This window comes from Lathamus discolor, chromosome 15, assembly GCF_037157495.1.
Source record: "Lathamus discolor isolate bLatDis1 chromosome 15, bLatDis1.hap1, whole genome shotgun sequence".
NCBI lineage: Eukaryota > Metazoa > Chordata > Aves > Psittaciformes > Psittacidae > Lathamus > Lathamus discolor.
The window spans coordinates 6387467-6404431 of record NC_088898.1 but is presented as its reverse complement, the minus strand read 5'-3'; the positions used below and the strand labels follow the sequence as shown (position 1 = coordinate 6404431).

The following is a 16965-nucleotide window of genomic DNA, read 5'->3' as shown; positions in this document are numbered from 1 at the left end:
AGCTGCAGAATACGGGGTTGTTTGCAGTGGGGGAGACATCCAGCTCTTCGGGTTGGCACTTGTTCTGGTCAGTGATGTCAGCCCAGTCAAAACAGAGTGACTTTATTGTTGGGAGCTACTTGCAGCTCTTTCTGTTCTGCTCAGGGAAGGCAAAACCCCTTCGTGTAAAGCTTGATGTGAAGCATTTTACACCTTCAGGTTAAACTGCCTTGGCTTTATGTATCTAGATGGGGGTTTATGATCCTGTATGGTGTTCCCCAAGGAATCATAGAATCCCAGACTGGTTTGGGTTGGAAGCGACCTTAAAGCTCATCCAGTTCCAACCCCTGCCACGGTCAGGGACACCTTCCACTAGAGCAGGTTGCTCTAAGCCCTGTCCAGCCTAGCCTTGAACACTGCCAAGGATGGGGCATAAGGAATGTGGAGTGTCACCTCTCATTCTTGGGATACATTTCCACTGAGCTTCCCAGCTCCCAGTGCCTATTGCTCATCGTGTTTTGCTTCTTTCTACCTGTGTTTGGCCTGCATGGGTTTGATGACAAGATAAAATAGATGGCAGCCCTAAGCTGCTTTTAACATGGTGTGTTCCCAGGCTGCTGCCTGGTTTGCTCTCTGCCCATGGTGCAGCTTGCTCACTGCTCATTTCTCTCCTTTTGCTTGCCAGGAACCTGGATGACAAAGCCTCAGAGCTGCAGTTGTCTGTAATAATAGGTGTGCTGCAGTGAAATGCCCTGTCCTGAGCCCATTGTTTGGGGATACCTACAGGTTCTGGCTCATATAGCTAAACCAGCTAATGGCTAAATGAAGGCTCACTTACTGTTCTATATAGATGTTCACACAACTTTGTATTTTCTGTGCTTTACAGGCAGTGATTAGTCCCTCTGTCTGCAGCGGGACCTGCTGTGTTAGTAGCATGGTATCAATTCTGGTGTGCTGTGAATACCAGTTACTGGCCCAGCATTGTAGAAAGTCAGTTTTAAAAGAGGTTTTTCAGGGACTTTCCCTTGCCCTTGTCAAAGGTCTCTCCTCCAGCTTTGCACTAGGTAACCTGGTTAAAATAGTAACTATCTTCTGCAGAGCATAATGCAAGATTGTTCCAGATCTTGCTGAGCTGAGGGAGTGTCAGCGATCCTGCTCTAATTCAGCCTTCAGAAGTGCTGGGGCTGTCTTAATGATGGGTCTCTGCAGCTGAAAGCAGAGCAGGGTAACGAAATGCTGTTGAAGATGCCCTTCAGATGCAGTCTGCTGAAATAACTGTATTTTCTTTCCTCTTCCCCTGCTGTGTGATTGAGGGGAGGTTGTGTTACCTCCCTCCCCAAAAGGACCCACTCACTGCTGCTATGTGTCAGGGTCCCTTTGAGGGCTGCTTTTCAGTCCCTCCTGCTGAAATGAATCTGAGCTGGGAGTTGGCTTGCTGGCCTCTTTAAAACGGTGTTATCTTGCTTCTGCCTTATCAGATGGAGATGCTGCTTCAGTAGTGGTTCACTCCTGAGGTGAGGAGGGTGCAGAGTGCCGCGAGCAGGCAGGAAGATTAGTGCTGCTTGAAGGGGCAGACACAGATCCACATCTCCAAGCAGGGGGACAAGTGACCATGTGGATTGGGCATCAGGAATTGGAAAGCTTGCCCTCCCTCCCCCTTTGCATAGAGATGAGGAGGAGCAGGAGACCTGAATAAGCAGTTCTTTGTGTGTGCTTATCTATATACTGTCTCCTTTAGCCCGAGGTTTTCCCACATCTGCTCCTGTGCTTGAAGAATCACACTGACACACATTGCTCTGCTGAAAGCATTAGAAAACTGTTAGTGTTGTTGCCCTCCCAGTAAGCCTGTAGCCTTTTTAGAATGCTTCTTACTTTTAACTGTCTTATGTGTGACTACTGCCATAAAGTAAGAGAGAAACATCTGCTTTCCTAAATGCTTCAGCAAGGCGGAACTGCGGGTTGTGTGTTTGAAGCACGATACCCAGTTGGGCATAACTCAGCTTTGTGTCTGTAAATAGAAGTTTTAATCTCTGTTCTGGTGTTACATTAGATGGGTTTTCATGTGGGAGAGAAGCCTGTAGTAGCCCAAGATAGCATGGGTCATATACATGGCCTTTGTCAAGGAGTGTTTGCTGAAGCTAACTTGCGTTCACAGTGAGCTCTGTGGCTTTCTGTAACAGTGCTACTCTGTCCATGGCACGAAAATCACAGTTGGTAAACAGATCTTCTCTTAAATCTGTTCATTGCCTGTCTCCAGAGCTGCAGTAAGGGTTGGGTGTGAGCTCTGCACCCAAAAAGGCCTTGGTGGCTTCACTGAGCACGCTGCTGCTTGCTTCACTGGTAAGTAAACCGGTGGGTAGGTGCTGTACACCATTCCCATTGCTTGGATTCGTACCATGCTATGGTGAAACATCATCTGATTGCTTTTTTTCTGGTAAACCATCTCTTGAGGGATAGATGGTGGCTGGGAATACAATGAATTGTCCCTTCTGGCTGCTCAAGGATCTGGATGGAGGTAGATGAGCAGCTCCAGGGCTGGAAGACCCCAAGAAGCTCTTTGTGGACCTCACTGCTCACAAAAGCTGCTGCAGGGTTGCATCGGTTTATTCTGAGGAGGTATATTTAGGTCTGGAAGAGTAATTACACAGCTTTGAATAAGTCTGGAGTCAGAAGAGGGCAAAGCTGAGCTTGGCAGGGATTCAACCTTCTGGGAATCTCAGCAAAGTGGTACAGGCGGCTTCTTACAAATAAAACTTCTGCAGACCCGTTGAGCTGACACCTTGTACCAGGCTTGGGGCTGCTCTATTTCTGGCTCTCCAAATGCAGACTAACATTTAAAATTAGCCTTTTTGGGGTTTAAAGCTGTTAGTTTCTGCTCTGCTTTTAGCTGCCTTGTGATTAGGATGGAAGGAAACGCCTCTCAGTAAAGCCCTCTCCACACCGCTTATGTGTTTTGGGTTTGGGTGTGATGGTTCGTAATTGTACATCAGAGAATATTCAAGGGCTAAACACAAAACTGCTCCTCATCCAGGCCACTTGTTTCCTTATTTTAGTGTTCTTTGATTCCCAGCCTAACCATAGCTTGGTGGGAGGTGGACACACAAAGCCCATCGCTTCCCACAAGCCATCTTCTGGACATGTGGAACTGATATTTTAGTGTTTGATTGGAAGCAATCGTACTGTTGGTTACTTGTCTAACAATACAGACCCAGCCCTCGCCCTTAGGTCTTTAAACTCTCTTTAAAGCCACACTTTAAAGCGAGAAAGAAAGTTGAAAAGTCTCTTTTGTATGATTGTAGCACTTGTGACTGGAAAGCAGCTCTGAATTTTAACTTGTGAACTCCTTTCCACCCTACACAGACTATTCCGAAGCTATAAGCCCCAAGCTACAAGTGCACCTGCAGCTCGGGTTCATGTTTGTGGTGCTGTGGGTAACATAACTCCCCCCCCAAATCCTTTTCCTAATCCCTTGCACTGTATGGTATCTACAGCAGTTCTGGAGAGCCAACATACAGCCTTAATAAAAGCAGTGTGTCTGTTAGGGGCGCTTATGCTAACAGCAGATTACTCTGAAGGAGCTCTTATTGCTCATCAGCACTTTTGGTTGTGAAGTAATTAGCCCTCGTTGGACTTGGCAGCACTTAGCAGATGCTTCATCATAGCTGCATTGTAACAGGAGCAGAAGTCCTAAGTCAGGAAACTCGCACCATGGAGCAGTTCTTGCTCCTACTGCCGGAGCAGCTGGGGGGAGTCGGGTGCATGTGATGGGTGTTCAGGAGCTGGAGCTTGGGCACTGAAACAGTCACTTGTGACCGGAGCTGGAGCTCTGAGCTGGGGTTTGCAGCAATGTGCTGTTGTACCTGTCTGAGCTGAAGATCGTTCACTTGGCTTCACTGTATAGAAAATCATAGAATCCCAGACTGGTTTGGAAAGGATCCTTAACATCATCCACTTCCAGCCCCCTGCTATGGGCAGGGACACCTCACGCCAGACCGTGTTGCCCAAGGCTCTGTCCGGGCTGGGCTTGAACACTGTCGGGGATGGAGCATTCACCACTTCTCTGGGCACCCTGTGCCAGTGCCTCAGCACCCTCACAGTAAAGAACTTCTTCCTTATATCTAACCTGAACTTCCCCTGTTTCAGTTTAAACCCATCACCCCATGTCCTATCACTACAGTCCCTGATGAAGAGTCCCTCTCCAGCATCCTTATAGCCTACTTCAGACACTGAAAGGCTGCTCTGAAGTCATTCCTTTTTAATGACAAGTAATGCTAAAATATCCCGGGTTTACTGCATCCCATGTACCTTCTTTGTGCCTCTGAAGTACATGTGTTCCCAAAGCATTTTTCTGTTCTGTTGAATTCCTTGTTTCATCTGTATCCGAGTTTTCCTTCCTTTAGGTCATTTGAGATACCTGCTATTAAGTCAGGTTTAAGACACCTCACAACTGAAACTTAACTTGCCTAATTTGCCTGGCTGGGTGAATATTTTATTAAAGGCAAAGCCTTTTTAATCCCTCTGGAAGTGTTTTCTCTCCTGTCTGAATGAGCTGGAGTTGAGTGAAGCAATGAGAACCAGATCTCATCTTGAATTAATCCCAGATCCAAACGTACTTTCGGCACTCTGATGTCTCACTTTTCAGTGACTTCAATAGCCAGCCTTAGTTCTTTCTGGAGGGAGTTTAAGTTCACTTCCTGGCAGGAATTGCTGCCCTCTGTTTTCCTATGTTTTAAACAGGGGTAATCAGCCCTTATCTGCATTACAGACAAATACAGGTTTCAGTTATTTGTCAGCTTTTCTGCTCTCTGCATTTGCCTTGGCCAGCACATTCAGGTCCCACAGTACAGCTCAGAGGACTAGCAGGGACCTCCCAGGTCCCTGGTATGTGTCCTATTGGGCTCACTCGGGGTTGCAGAAGGGCTTCTCGGGCTGTGTTCTGGCTTTTGGCCCTTCCTTCCCAAGAGAGTTGAGGCAGTGCCAAGACTGATCGTTCTCCCCTTTGCCACCAATCTCTGGCATGCCCTGTGTCAGATGGTGGGAAACCTCCCTTTCCCTCCTAAAGCAAACAGTTTATCAGGTGCCTTTGCCCCTTTGTCCTGTGCAAAGAGGAGAGATAAGAGCAAGATGCAAACTTGCCAGCTCACAGCTGTCAGAAGTGCCTTCCCTCCCCAGCCTCAACACTTTGAGAACTGAATAGGCTGAATGTCAAGCTCTGAGCCATAAACAGGTCATGTACTGCAGAGGAACCAGAGCCCCATGGAAGGACCCACACACCTCCTTTCCAGGCTCCTTGGGAGGGTGAAATCCAGCTTCCCCTGAGGGCTCTGCAGAAGCCAGTCCTATACCTGAAGAAGGTAGCTTCTTCTCTTCCTCCTGTGAGCTCAGGCTGTGCTTCTCCACTCACCCTGGGGGTCTAGGTATGCTGCTCAGAAGCTGTGCAAGCAAAACCACCTCCTCCTGGTTTAGATTCCTTTATGTCTGAAACCCCTGTGTGATTTGAAGCACAGTGTTTGCTTGACATGATCCTGTCTGCATGCACCCAGGAGCATTTCCACATGCGTTTTTGTCCTCCTCCATGCTGGCTGTCCTCACTGGCTTAGTCCCAGCATGAGAAGCAGGATGGCTGCCGGGAAGGACAAGCTGTCCGGGACACACAGCACATTCGCTGTACAAAACAGGCACATCATAGGAAGATAAGCTTGCAAACCTTCAGCCCAGTTCAGTTACAGAGGCTGGGCAATGACTGTGCTAAACCAGTTGAGCAGGAAATGTCAGTGAGCTTGTGAGAGTTTTAAAGGCAAATTCTGTTGATGAGGTGATGAGTCTTTCCTGGAACCTGGGTGGATTTTACCTGCATTGACTAGTGAGAAGCTTGATGTGATTATAACACCTTTGTGTGGTGCAGTTTGAGGTGGTGTGGACAAAGCTCTGTTGCAGAGAATCTTAACAAGCCAGATTGTTAGTCCTTAAAAACAAATACTTGATAACGAGGATTGATTTGGTTTGTGCCTTTATGTGAAGACTGTTTTCTTTTTGCTTTCTCATAGAGAGGAAGTGCAGGAAAACTGTGTCCGCTGGAAGAAGAAATTCACCTTTGTGTGCAAAATGAGTGCCAACCCAGCTACAGGACTCCTGGACCCCTGCATCTGCCGAGTGTCTGTCCGGAAGGTGAGCATCTCCCTTCTGCTTCTGGCAGGTCGTACCACCAGAGTAATGGTGTTGGACACTACCTGCTTTCTGGCAGCAAGAAGAATTGCATGGAAAGGGATGTGTTTGGGCCAGGATGTGACTTGAATACACGGAAGGGTGCTTGGTGGAGGGTGGGAGTGATGAAGGTGGTGGTAACCCATGTGAGACAGAGGTTTGTGAAATCCTAAGAGCAAATTCCAGGATTGAGTAATGACTTTCCCCCTGTTTCCCCAGCACATTTAATAGTTGCTTTTCCTGTTTGTTTTGTCTCCTGTTATAGGAGCTGAAGGGCGGAAAAACCTACTCAAAGGTAAGAGCACAGAAAGGGCAAATGTGGCAGAGTGATGATGGTCTTGTCTTCTGTTAGTGCTTTACACCCATTAGAAACCAGTGGCCGCTGTGTGAAGCAATCAGGGAAATGGTCATCAGTTCTTAGTTAAAGCCTGAGTTAAGCGATTTCCCAAAAAATGGACATGCTGGGACAGGATCCAGATTGCATTGGATGTGGATTTGAGAAGGGGGCTGGGAAGATGATCTGCGTGTCCTCAAACTTTGGGGAAGTTCTGAGTCAGATGTGAACTCTCTGGCTTCTGGCAGCGTCTTGCTAATAAACACAGACTCCAGTTCTGTTCTCCACAATGCAGCAGGGAGCTGTGGCTGGGGTAGGCACCTCGCTGCCTTGTGTGCAGGCAGAAACCTACAGCAGAATCACTGCCTTCCAAAGCACAGGAGTCACAGAGGCAAAAAGCAAACACATCAGCAGGGATGTTAGTTTTGGTTTGTTCCCCACCGTTTCCTTGCCTGTGCTCTGGAAGAGACAATGGGACACCCCCTTCTCTGTGTGCTGGATCAAGAGACAATGTTGGCTTAGAAATGGAGCTCACACAGAGCTCAGAACCGTGTTTGTTTGAAAATGAGTCACTGCTGCTGGTTTCTAATAAACAGATGTTCAGGTCACGCACATCCTTGTAAGAGCTTCTTCTAATCAATACCCTTCCTGAGACCACAGAGGTAACTGGCTTTGAAGGGTGAACCACACTGCATGGTAGAGGGCAGTGGTGCTGCCCACACTGTTCCTTTTTTGTTGCTGGTCAGGTCATGGTCTCTGGGGCCATCAGTTTCTCTTTCACTAAGCTCTCACTGAGGGGGAGGTTATTCCTCCGTTCTGCAGATGTTTCTCTGAGACAGAGTAAAGGCATCAGCCTGTTCCTCCTGTCGTGTCCATCCTCAAGTGTCCCACAGGGTTTGGAAACACAGAATTAATGAAAGCCTGAAGGCATGTCTCCATGGTGGAGTTAACCTGGACTCTTATTCCGGCCATGTTCTAGCCTACTGCCTGTTTACTCAGTCTCCAGTTGTGTTTAGTGCCATTTTGAAAGAGTCCTTGTTGCTCCAGCCCAAGAAGGGAGACCAGATCTCAAGTACCCATCTCATGCTGTCTGCTGTGTAGAAGGTAGTCGTGTTCTCCTAGAACTCAACAGAAGATGACCCGAGCGCTTCAGTAGCTCAGAAACAAGGGATGTCACACCAGACCAGGGATTAAGCGTTGCAGTCTTGACCAGGCTTATTCGAGGCAGGTCCTTGTGGCAGAAGTAACTTGGGATTCCTAATGTTTCTAGCATAATGTTATGTCCATGCATCTATTTTCCCATTCTGAACAAGTCCTCACCTTTTTAAACTACATTCATTCAGCTGAAAACTCCTCCGATCATGGCAGCAGATGTAGAGGAAGATGCAGCTTATGAATGCCTCTTTACCTGGTCCCCCTTCAGCAGGGACTGAGAGTGATGGAGCTGTTTGTGCTCAAGACAGTTTCCATCCACTCGTGCACCTTTTGCTTTGACGTTAATGTCACTTCAGTGTCAGGGGTCATAAAGAGGAAGCCAACAGGAAGGATTGATCAAGCGGAAACTCTTTCCCTGAGCTGGAAGAAACACCATCAGCTGGCTGGAAAACTGAGGAAGCTATTCGGAAAGGTTACATCTGAAAACATCCTTTTGTTAAGGGATCCTTCCTCTATATACTGGGAGTCTGCTTCCTGAGAAGAGCTTCTGACCTCAGCACACCGTATGGGTGGCTGGAGGCTTCTCCCACACTCTGTCCTCTGATGGTGATCTCTGAGATGAGAAGTTAGTGCTGTAGTGAAAAAGGATCTGGGTCCCTCCTGTGCCCTGTTGTTCGTGCCATGTCTCCTCTGTCCTCCAGTTTTGTCACAGTGATGGATTGCAGCTCCCTCTGTGGCTTTCTCCTCTCTTGTTTATCTCGCAGAGATAAAAAATCACTGTTTGTTTTGGGGTTGTCTTTTTCCTTATCAGGCAATACTCAGCAAGCAGCATCCTGGGCTAGAGGAGTCAGGAGCATCTGGAGAAACACTTGCACTAAGGGAATTCTTATGAACAGAGAAAAGTTAGGGTTTGGGGGGTTATTTGCCCTGTGGTTCCTGCTGTATCCCACACTCTTGTATTCCTTTGCTGTCAGCTCTTGTTCCTCTTTGAGAATGGGATGGAGGAAGGAGCTATGCTAATCCTGCAACTGTCTCCCCTTGGATCACATATCTTGTGCAGACTGTGGTTTACACTTCTGATTTAGAGCAGTGGGAGCCCAGGGTTCATACAGCAGTGACTGTGGTTTGTGCTCTGACTCCCTATCTGCTTCCACAGTTGACAGCACCACATTTCCTTAGGATGGTGCTACTGCTTGAGGCTCCCTGTTGTGCCATCCAGCTGTCAGCACCGGGGCAGGAGAAATGTACTGCAATGTACAGAGTAGCAGCTAGGTCCAAGCTGCTTCCCCACCTCCCTTCTGTGTTCTCATGGAAGGTGACCTGTATGTTGAAATGACGCAGAGTTTCCATGCTTGGATGGCTTGGCCAGATATGGGGTACAGCATCTGTTCCTGATCAAATTAGATGAAGCACAACTGACTTTTATTGCTAAAGCTCTGCTTAAAAGAAGGTATAACTTTTTCTTTGAAGCACTGTATTAATACACCAGCAATTAGAGCAGAAACACAAAAGTACTCTTCCTTGTGTTTGTCTTTAGACATAGGTACCCTCTCCGAATTTTCCTGTCCTCCTCAACATTCCCTATTCACCTTCCCTATTTACTTCCCCTTTGTTAGAGGTTTAGAGAGCTCACAACTGAATCTTTCCAAATAGCTCTCTTCCCTTCTGCCTGTCAGACATACCACTTCCCAGTTAACTCTTAGCGGTGTTGAGGAACCTTTGCTCCAGGACAGAGTGGGGCGCACGCTGCTGCATGGCTCTGGGTTTCCAGCTTGCTGTGCTCCAGGGCTCAGGTTTGTTTTTCAGGACGGTGTCACTTTCCTCTGTAACAATATCCTTTCATCTCCTGGTTCACATGCTCCACTGCATTCTGGGATGGCCCGATACAAAGAGTGCCTTATTATGTTTGTGTATGTGTGATTCTGTTTTTTCCACATCGTTGACCTAGTGCCTTCCATGTCCTTGGTTATGCAACGGCTGCAGGCTGGTTAACACTGTCCTGGCCAGCACCACTGCTCTGTGTCCTTCCTCCACATGGAGCTGGCTTCCTGAAGGCCTCCAACATGGCTTGGGATTAGGAATGTGACCCTGCTCATTCAAGAGTTGGGGGGCTTCACAGCCACAACTCTGTGTGCACTGGCTCCTGTTTCTGCCCTTGCTGACAGACGCTGTCCTCTCCTTTGGTCTGTGTGACACCACAGATCCCCTTTATTGACTATATTTTGTTCTCTCCCCTTCCCCTCCATTGTTTTCTTGGCTACAGCTGGGCTTTGCTGATCTCAATCTGGCAGAGTTTGCAGGCTCTGGATCCACTGTGCGCTGTTGCTTGCTGGAAGGATACGATACTAAGAACACTCGACAGGACAACTCCATCCTAAAGGTACAACAGCTAGTACTGCCGTAGTGAAATCCTACTACTCAATTGCAGTGCCAGGCCTGAGAGGAGGTTCTGCATTATGTACAGAGACAGGATCTAGCCTTTTATGCTGCTAGTCTGACTTGGGAAGCTTCCCATTATCAGAGTTGCCCTTTGATATCTTGGCATCCATTTGGCCAAGCCGTGACCCTCTATACATTCTTTGTCATCAAAGAAACCATGAGCAGGAGGGGGGAAACAAGTTCTGAGGCTGGTGTCCTGCTGAACCATTGCAAATTGAGATTTACTGATGCCAGTAATATGGGACAGGGAGGGAAATACCCTCCTAAATCCCTGAAGCTGATTTCCTTTGGAAAGCAACTAGCTCTTGCTAATCTTTACACCTAGCCCTTGACCTCCTGCCTGTTGTGAAGTGAGGAGCTCACTGCAGCATGGTTAATGATGTGCCTTATCCCTCTCTCCAGGTCACGATTGGAATGTCCCTGCTGTCAGGGGACCCCTGCTTCAAAACGTGAGTTTCTGGGTGCTCATCCCATGCTGGGCAGACCAGGACATCTGGTTCTTTTGCAGTTCCTTGCTGGAGACTAAAATTGATAGGGAAGGGGAAAAGATGCCCTTGATTGATATTGGGAAGTACAGAGGAAAGCTTGAAACTGGTGGTCTGGCTTGTTAAATAGCACAGCCAGCCTGTGCTGTTAATCTTTGTCTCTGCTGTGGTTCTTCCAGCTTGGTTATTGGTTGTGCACAGTATTTTCTCTGCTGGTATCAGTTAGGTTTTAGAAACCAGTGGTTGTTGATGACAAACTTCATGTTTTGCCTAAAGGATAGAATTTCTCATCACTCTGGGGTTGGTTTCACTGACCTCCTGGAAGGGAAAGGTCAACGAAGAAAACAGGCTTGGAAAAGGACACGCTTCAGCACATATCACTCAGGATAAGGAGCTCAGATTGAAACAGCAACAAAAATACTGCAAGGCTGGAACATTTTAATTCCCCTTTTTTTCCTATAGTTTTTCCAGGTTCATAGTTTGTCCTCGTTAGCAGAGAAACTGCAGTTGTGTACTTGTTAATACATCACAGTAGGAAAGAATAAGTACAGTTAAGCTATGAAGCAGTTTTGTTGCTTAAAGAATTGATGGAGGATCTGTTAACAAATATACCAGCAACATTTGACATTACACTGCACTATAGCGTTGCAAGACTCACAGCCCAAGCTGTGTAAGGTGTGTGACTGTACACAGCGGGACTGCCACACACTGATAGACTGTGTTGACTCCCAACACTATGAGAGAAGAAAGCGTTACCTTGAGGCCATCTCTTGTAGCTGCGGTATTCTGGGCTCAAAGGTCTAATTTTAGGAGCTAGCCTGAAGTGTATAAATCAACTTACATTCTTGTTGTAAAATGCTGCATGATTTGGGGTGGGTTTATTTTGTGAATGGCTTTTCATAGCGCCGCAGCATTCAGACCCGAAGTGCAGTGTCATCTGATTCTGCAGAGTTTCTGCCTCAGAAGGAAGTGTAATAAAGAAGTTTTGGATCTCTTGAACCATAACTTTTTAGCAGTAACAGATGTTTTAAATCTAGGGTACTAGGATGACTGGCAGTAATATGTCTGACACAAATAACTGTTGCTCCTTCACTGTGAAAGCAAGTCCCACTGTTAAAGTGCCTGAAAATGATACAGAATTGGGTATGAATATCCATTTAATGTAAGTAGGCTCAGTGTGAAAGTTAAACCTCCTAATTTTCTTAAAGGATTTTTCCAGTCATTTCCATTTTTTCCTTACATGTTGACGATGTGCAACTGTCTGGAAATGGAAGCTTTGCGTGTAGAATAGCCCTTGATCAGTAGAGCCTTTGATAAATGGCACTCATTAGAGGATTAGGCAGGAATTAAACTGTGCTGGGAAATCACTTCCGAGCACTGACTTTCTGCAGTGCTCACATGAACCTTCTCCTCCTGGGTGTTGTGGAGGGGGCAGAGCAGCCTGAGCTGAGACCCAGGGGCTGCTCCAACATCTGCCACAGGAACAGTTACTTCATTAACACTGTAAAGGCCTCATTAACCTGCAAAGCGAAGTCCCCAAATACCTTGGTGCGTGTAAATCACTAAGAACATGATTAGGGAGGGGTTTTTCCCTTGTGAAGGCATGCTATGGGTTTCCTGAAACCTTTAGAGCTATTTCGCTGCCCATAAAGCACTCTCAGTGCTTTATTCTTTCTCCCAAAATGCTGCCAAGATCCTCTCATGTAGCATCTTCTCAGAGCTCCAAGTGAGGCAAACAGGAGTTTGTCTTTCTCACTCCTCACTTAAAAGGCATAGTATGATCCATTAGTTCCAGTTCAGACTTCAGGCTACAGGGAAGTTAAGGCTCCAACAGGAATATTCACTTTGCCACACTGCACATGCTGTGGCTTCCACCCAAAAACACTTCTGGAGGAAGGGAGGGAGCTCCAGGCTCTCGCTGTCAGCATTTACAAAGGGATGTTGGGAGCACACAGAATAACCAGGAAAAATGATTTTGACAGCTGGAAAAACACTTTAGTTTCACTGCAAAGGAGTTTAATCATCAGTTGAAAAAAGGAAAGGTTATTTGATCATTGTAAATGTACTCTCACAGGGGGATGGGGTTGCCAACATAAAAGGTTGCTTTCTGACCCAAGTTAAAAAGGTGTAATGAAAGGGTGCTGGAATTGAGAGCTGAACAACAGCAAACTGGTTCCTGTTTGGGAAGCCAACTGGCCACTGGACACGTGCTGGGGGAAGGGGCAGCTCTAGAAGATAGCTGAGGCTCTGAGCCTGTTGTCCTTACAAATGATTGAATTTATTGGCCTCTTTTTGCCTCAAATTAAGTCAGTAACTTGCTTTTTCTTGTAATGCAGTCCACATGCAGTGTGAGGTAGGGAAGACTTGAGTCTTGCATGTCGGAACATGAAATCCAGTGTCACACTGGTCACAGAGAGCTGCCAGCTTCCCCCATCACAAAGGGTAGGAGCAAGCGGGGGGAATGCTCTTGATAGTAGAGTGGGAATTGCTGGTGGGATGGGGTGATTCCCAGTCCCTGCCTGGCTCTTTGTAACCTCCTTCACTTGTGATTCCAGGCCTCCCTCCACTGCCAAATCCATCACCATACCGGGACAGGACTCTTCCCTGCAGCTGACCTGTAAGGGCGAGGGAACCACGAGCAGCAGCAGCAGCGGTTCAGCCACGATTGGCTCCTTGCGTCAGACCAAGCCAAGAGCTGCCATTCTCAGCTCGGGTATGAATGCCTGTCCTGGAGCCATGCAATGCTTGGCTGTGTCTGGACACTCTTTTGTTCTCTTCCTCACAGTTACAAGCACAGAAACTCTTTATTTTTTCATGTTTTCCTCACCCGTCTGCTCAGGAAGAAAAACAAAACCGTCTATGAAGTGTAGCTGAGGAGAGGAAGGATTAGTGTTTGCATATTTGTTGGTGGAGATAAAGCAATTTGTTCTTTTTGCTGGGGGTTTAATAATTGCACTCATCCTGCTTTCCATTGTGTTCAAAGACACTTAACATTATTCTCCACTCAGCTCTTCTGTTGCTCAGACTTATCTTCTAGAAAAGTTCCTCTGAAGGTTTTAGAGGTTGGTTTGAGGTCTAATGGCCTTGCTCCAGCTGCTGATGCAGAGTTCTTTGGCTTCTCTATGAGCCTGTTTTCAAGGGCACTGCATTTTTATGTAGCTTTTTTTTTTTCCCTTCCTAGTACATTTGGAGTGCAGGCAGATACATTGCACCAAAATAGCACTCCAGGCTCATTACCTCAGTGACTTAGCGCACTGTGCAAGTGCTCTTCTTAAACTGGCTAGCGTGTTGTACTTGTGCACTTCTTGATATGCTTCCTGCATGAGAGACAAGCAGAGGTGATGGCAAAGGAGCAGAGGTTATGCTGAGGTTTCTCTATCAAACTCAGATGTGATTTAGATGGCACGGACTCTCTCAGACATAATAAGGAAGTTATAGAAGGGGAATAGTAATGGTAGTAGAAGGGAAAAGGTAGCAACAGGAGAAGCACACAAGTAGAGGTTATAATACCTCACTACCAGCAACCATTTGGTGTTTTCTTGGTTTTAACTTGATGCTTTTAACTATGGATGGCTTCACACACTACCTGTCCTTCTAGATCCTTTAAGCCCCCAGAGATGCTTGTAAATGCCAACACTGGATGCTGGAATTTGTCATCAACTTGCCAGAGAAGCTCATTGTTGTTTTCCCTGCTCCCCAGCTCCTTCTAAGCTCTGTGCTAGCCTGTACAGCAGGGCTCTGGCAGCAGACTTGCCCTTTCCTTGATCTAGCATCCCTGCAGTCCAATGTGCCGGCTTGGATACGGTGTAAGCAGAGTGCCCTGTTGTTCCTTGGCAGGTGTCCCAGAAGAACCGGATCAGAACCTGTCCAGCCCAGAGGAAGTCTTCCACTCAGGGCACTCGCGGAACTCCAGCTACGCCAGCCAGCAGTCCAAGATCTCTGGTAACTATTGATCCACACTGCTCTGCCAGCACTGGCCCCATTCACTTTCTTCCCTGCAATGAGCTCTTGTGAGAGTCATTTGCAGCCAACTCTCTCGCCCTGCCTTAATACCAGTCTCCTGTTTAGTCTCTGCAGATGAGCTCATAGATGTATGTCTAAACATCTGTATGTGGGAGCTCAAATGCTGCTCTGAAGCTGTCCTTATTAACTGTGCTGCCAGGACAGGGAGATGATCCGGTTTGTAATCCCTGTGTGTTTGCAGGTTACAGCACGGAGCACTCCCGCTCTTCGAGTATGTCTGACTTGACCCATCGCCGGAACACCTCCACCAGCAGCAGTGCATCTGGGGGGCTGAGCATGACAGTTGAGTGTCCTGAGGGAGAGCGGGACCACAAGCTGGAGAAGCCACCTCGTCCCCCTAGACCAGCCATTCTGCTGGATAGACCCTCCCGGTGAGTAACTGTGGAGCAAAGCCCCTTCTCTGGGAGGGTGAGACAGAATCTGCTCATTTGTCTTCAAATAGTAGTAGATTGGATTGTAGCCACTGAGAAGGAGGTTATGGCCAAGAGAAGCTTGACAGTAAATGAAAGTCTGTGTCTTGAAAAGCTGAGTAAGTTTTGCCTTTATTTCCTATCCACAGGAGGAAAAAAGATTCAGTGGAGAGTCACCCAACACGAGTGGATGACACCAGGATCGATGCTGATGATATAGTGGAGAAAATAATGCAGAGTCAGGACTTCACAGATGTCAGCAATACTGAAGGTGAGAGGAGGTCTCAAAAGGGATGTCTTGGCTGTTCCTTTAGCAAGGTTCACAAGCTTTTACAGCCAGATCTGATCTGCTATGGACTCCCTTCCCTTTTGGGGAGCAGTTTGCTTTCAGTGCTTGCTGGGTGTTTCTATGGTAAACAAACAAACCATATGAAGAGCTGCACGTCCATTAGCAAACAGCGCTTGCTGCTGTTCTACACAATGCAGCAGAGCTCAAACAGAAAGGATGAGAGGGGGAAATCTGGTTCTTCAGTGCAGTGGAAATCAGTTACATCAGCTCTCTGTACTGCGCTAGTGGCCTTCATCCAGGGTCAGCCCAAGGGTGTTTATTAAAGTAGGAGAGCACAACTGGAGGGGAAACAGCACATCTCTGCAAAAGGACGGGAAGAAAGGTGTGTCACAGTGTGCTGGTCATCAGGTCTGAGAGCCTAAAAGGGGTTTTCTCCACTGCAGTGACATCTGTTCATAAGAAATATCACTGCATTTGTTTGAATTTTCCAGTTTAGTCTTTTTCATCTTGTCGAGGTTTTTGGTAAGTTTTAAACTTGAGCCCAGCTTATTATTCATGCTTGTATAGTTACCATTATTCACCTTAAATCATTGCACAGGCAACGCTCTTATCATATGTGGATTTACACCTCACTTAGGCTGAGTTAAAACTAGACTGAATGTAGCCACATCTCACGGGCAGAATAAGCTGAGTTTCTCCTCCAGTGAGCCTACAAAAGCAGGATGAGGCCCCACATCTCATCCGTTCAGATGTGTTTAAGCTGGCCCACAACTTGGATCAATGGAATTGCCTTCAAAGAAGCAGCTGGAGGAGTATCACTGAATTAATGTCCTGCAGTTACTCTTCCAAAGCTTAACACTCTGGTTGATTTGTACATGAGGCTCCCTTTCAGGGCAAGCAGAGGAGTTCCCAGAGGCTCTGTTACTCTGAGAACACTATGTATGCACAGAAACCCACTTGTCCCCGTGCTGTGTAATGTGTCTGGGAGGGGAGCACCTGGCAGCCATTGGTACTTCTGGATTTTGATGGTTTACCTCATTTTCTGTCCACAGACAGTAACCTGAGGCTGTTCGTGAGCAGAGATGGAACAACTACATTGAGCGGTATTCAGCTGGGAAACAGGTAGGCTTCCAGTGGCAGACAGAGGGACTCTGGAGGGATTGCTTGGCTCTTTGTACCCAGGAAACTTTCACCCTTTGCTACAGGAGAGATTTCTAACATCGTGTGCTACGTGGTGGCTTTATTCACACATTAACACCCCTGGGATCCCTTTGGTGACAGGCTCCAGGCTGGGTTATGAATGCAGTTCTCAGCCGAAGCTAGGAGGGATAATGTGCTCCTAGTTGTTAGATCCAGGAACAGAAGTTAAGGAATGAAAGGACAAAATGGTAGAGGTTGGTTCCTGTTTGCTGCTGTGCCCACAGGGAGCTTTGCCTCCTGCTGGCCTGCAGCAAGACTGCAGCATCTGCTTTATTGTCCCCTTTCCCTGCCTCCTCCATCGTCGTTGAGGGCTTGTTCTCTCATGAAAGACTTGTGAACAAACACAGCTTTTTCTTGCTCTTAGTGCAGTGTCTTGGCTGGTTGAGTCTAAATCTTTACAGCACCTTTTGAGGTTAAAAAACCACCCAGACAATGATGGTAACACAA

The 16965-nt window shown here is 47.1% G+C and overlaps 1 protein-coding gene across 1 annotated transcript in view; it reads left to right on the top strand.

Annotated features, from left to right (window-relative positions):
* EEIG1 (estrogen-induced osteoclastogenesis regulator 1) overlaps positions 1-16965 on the top strand; it is a 37946-nt gene that overhangs the window by 15647 nt on the left and 5334 nt on the right. Inside the window, exons 3-11 of the mRNA XM_065695251.1 lie at positions 6027-6147; positions 6449-6478; positions 9936-10052; positions 10514-10560; positions 13152-13309; positions 14434-14538; positions 14801-14990; positions 15179-15300; positions 16371-16440. Of these exons, the coding sequence (XP_065551323.1) occupies positions 6027-6147; positions 6449-6478; positions 9936-10052; positions 10514-10560; positions 13152-13309; positions 14434-14538; positions 14801-14990; positions 15179-15300; positions 16371-16440 (960 nt within the window). The remainder of the gene's footprint in view (positions 1-6026; positions 6148-6448; positions 6479-9935; positions 10053-10513; positions 10561-13151; positions 13310-14433; positions 14539-14800; positions 14991-15178; positions 15301-16370; positions 16441-16965) is intronic.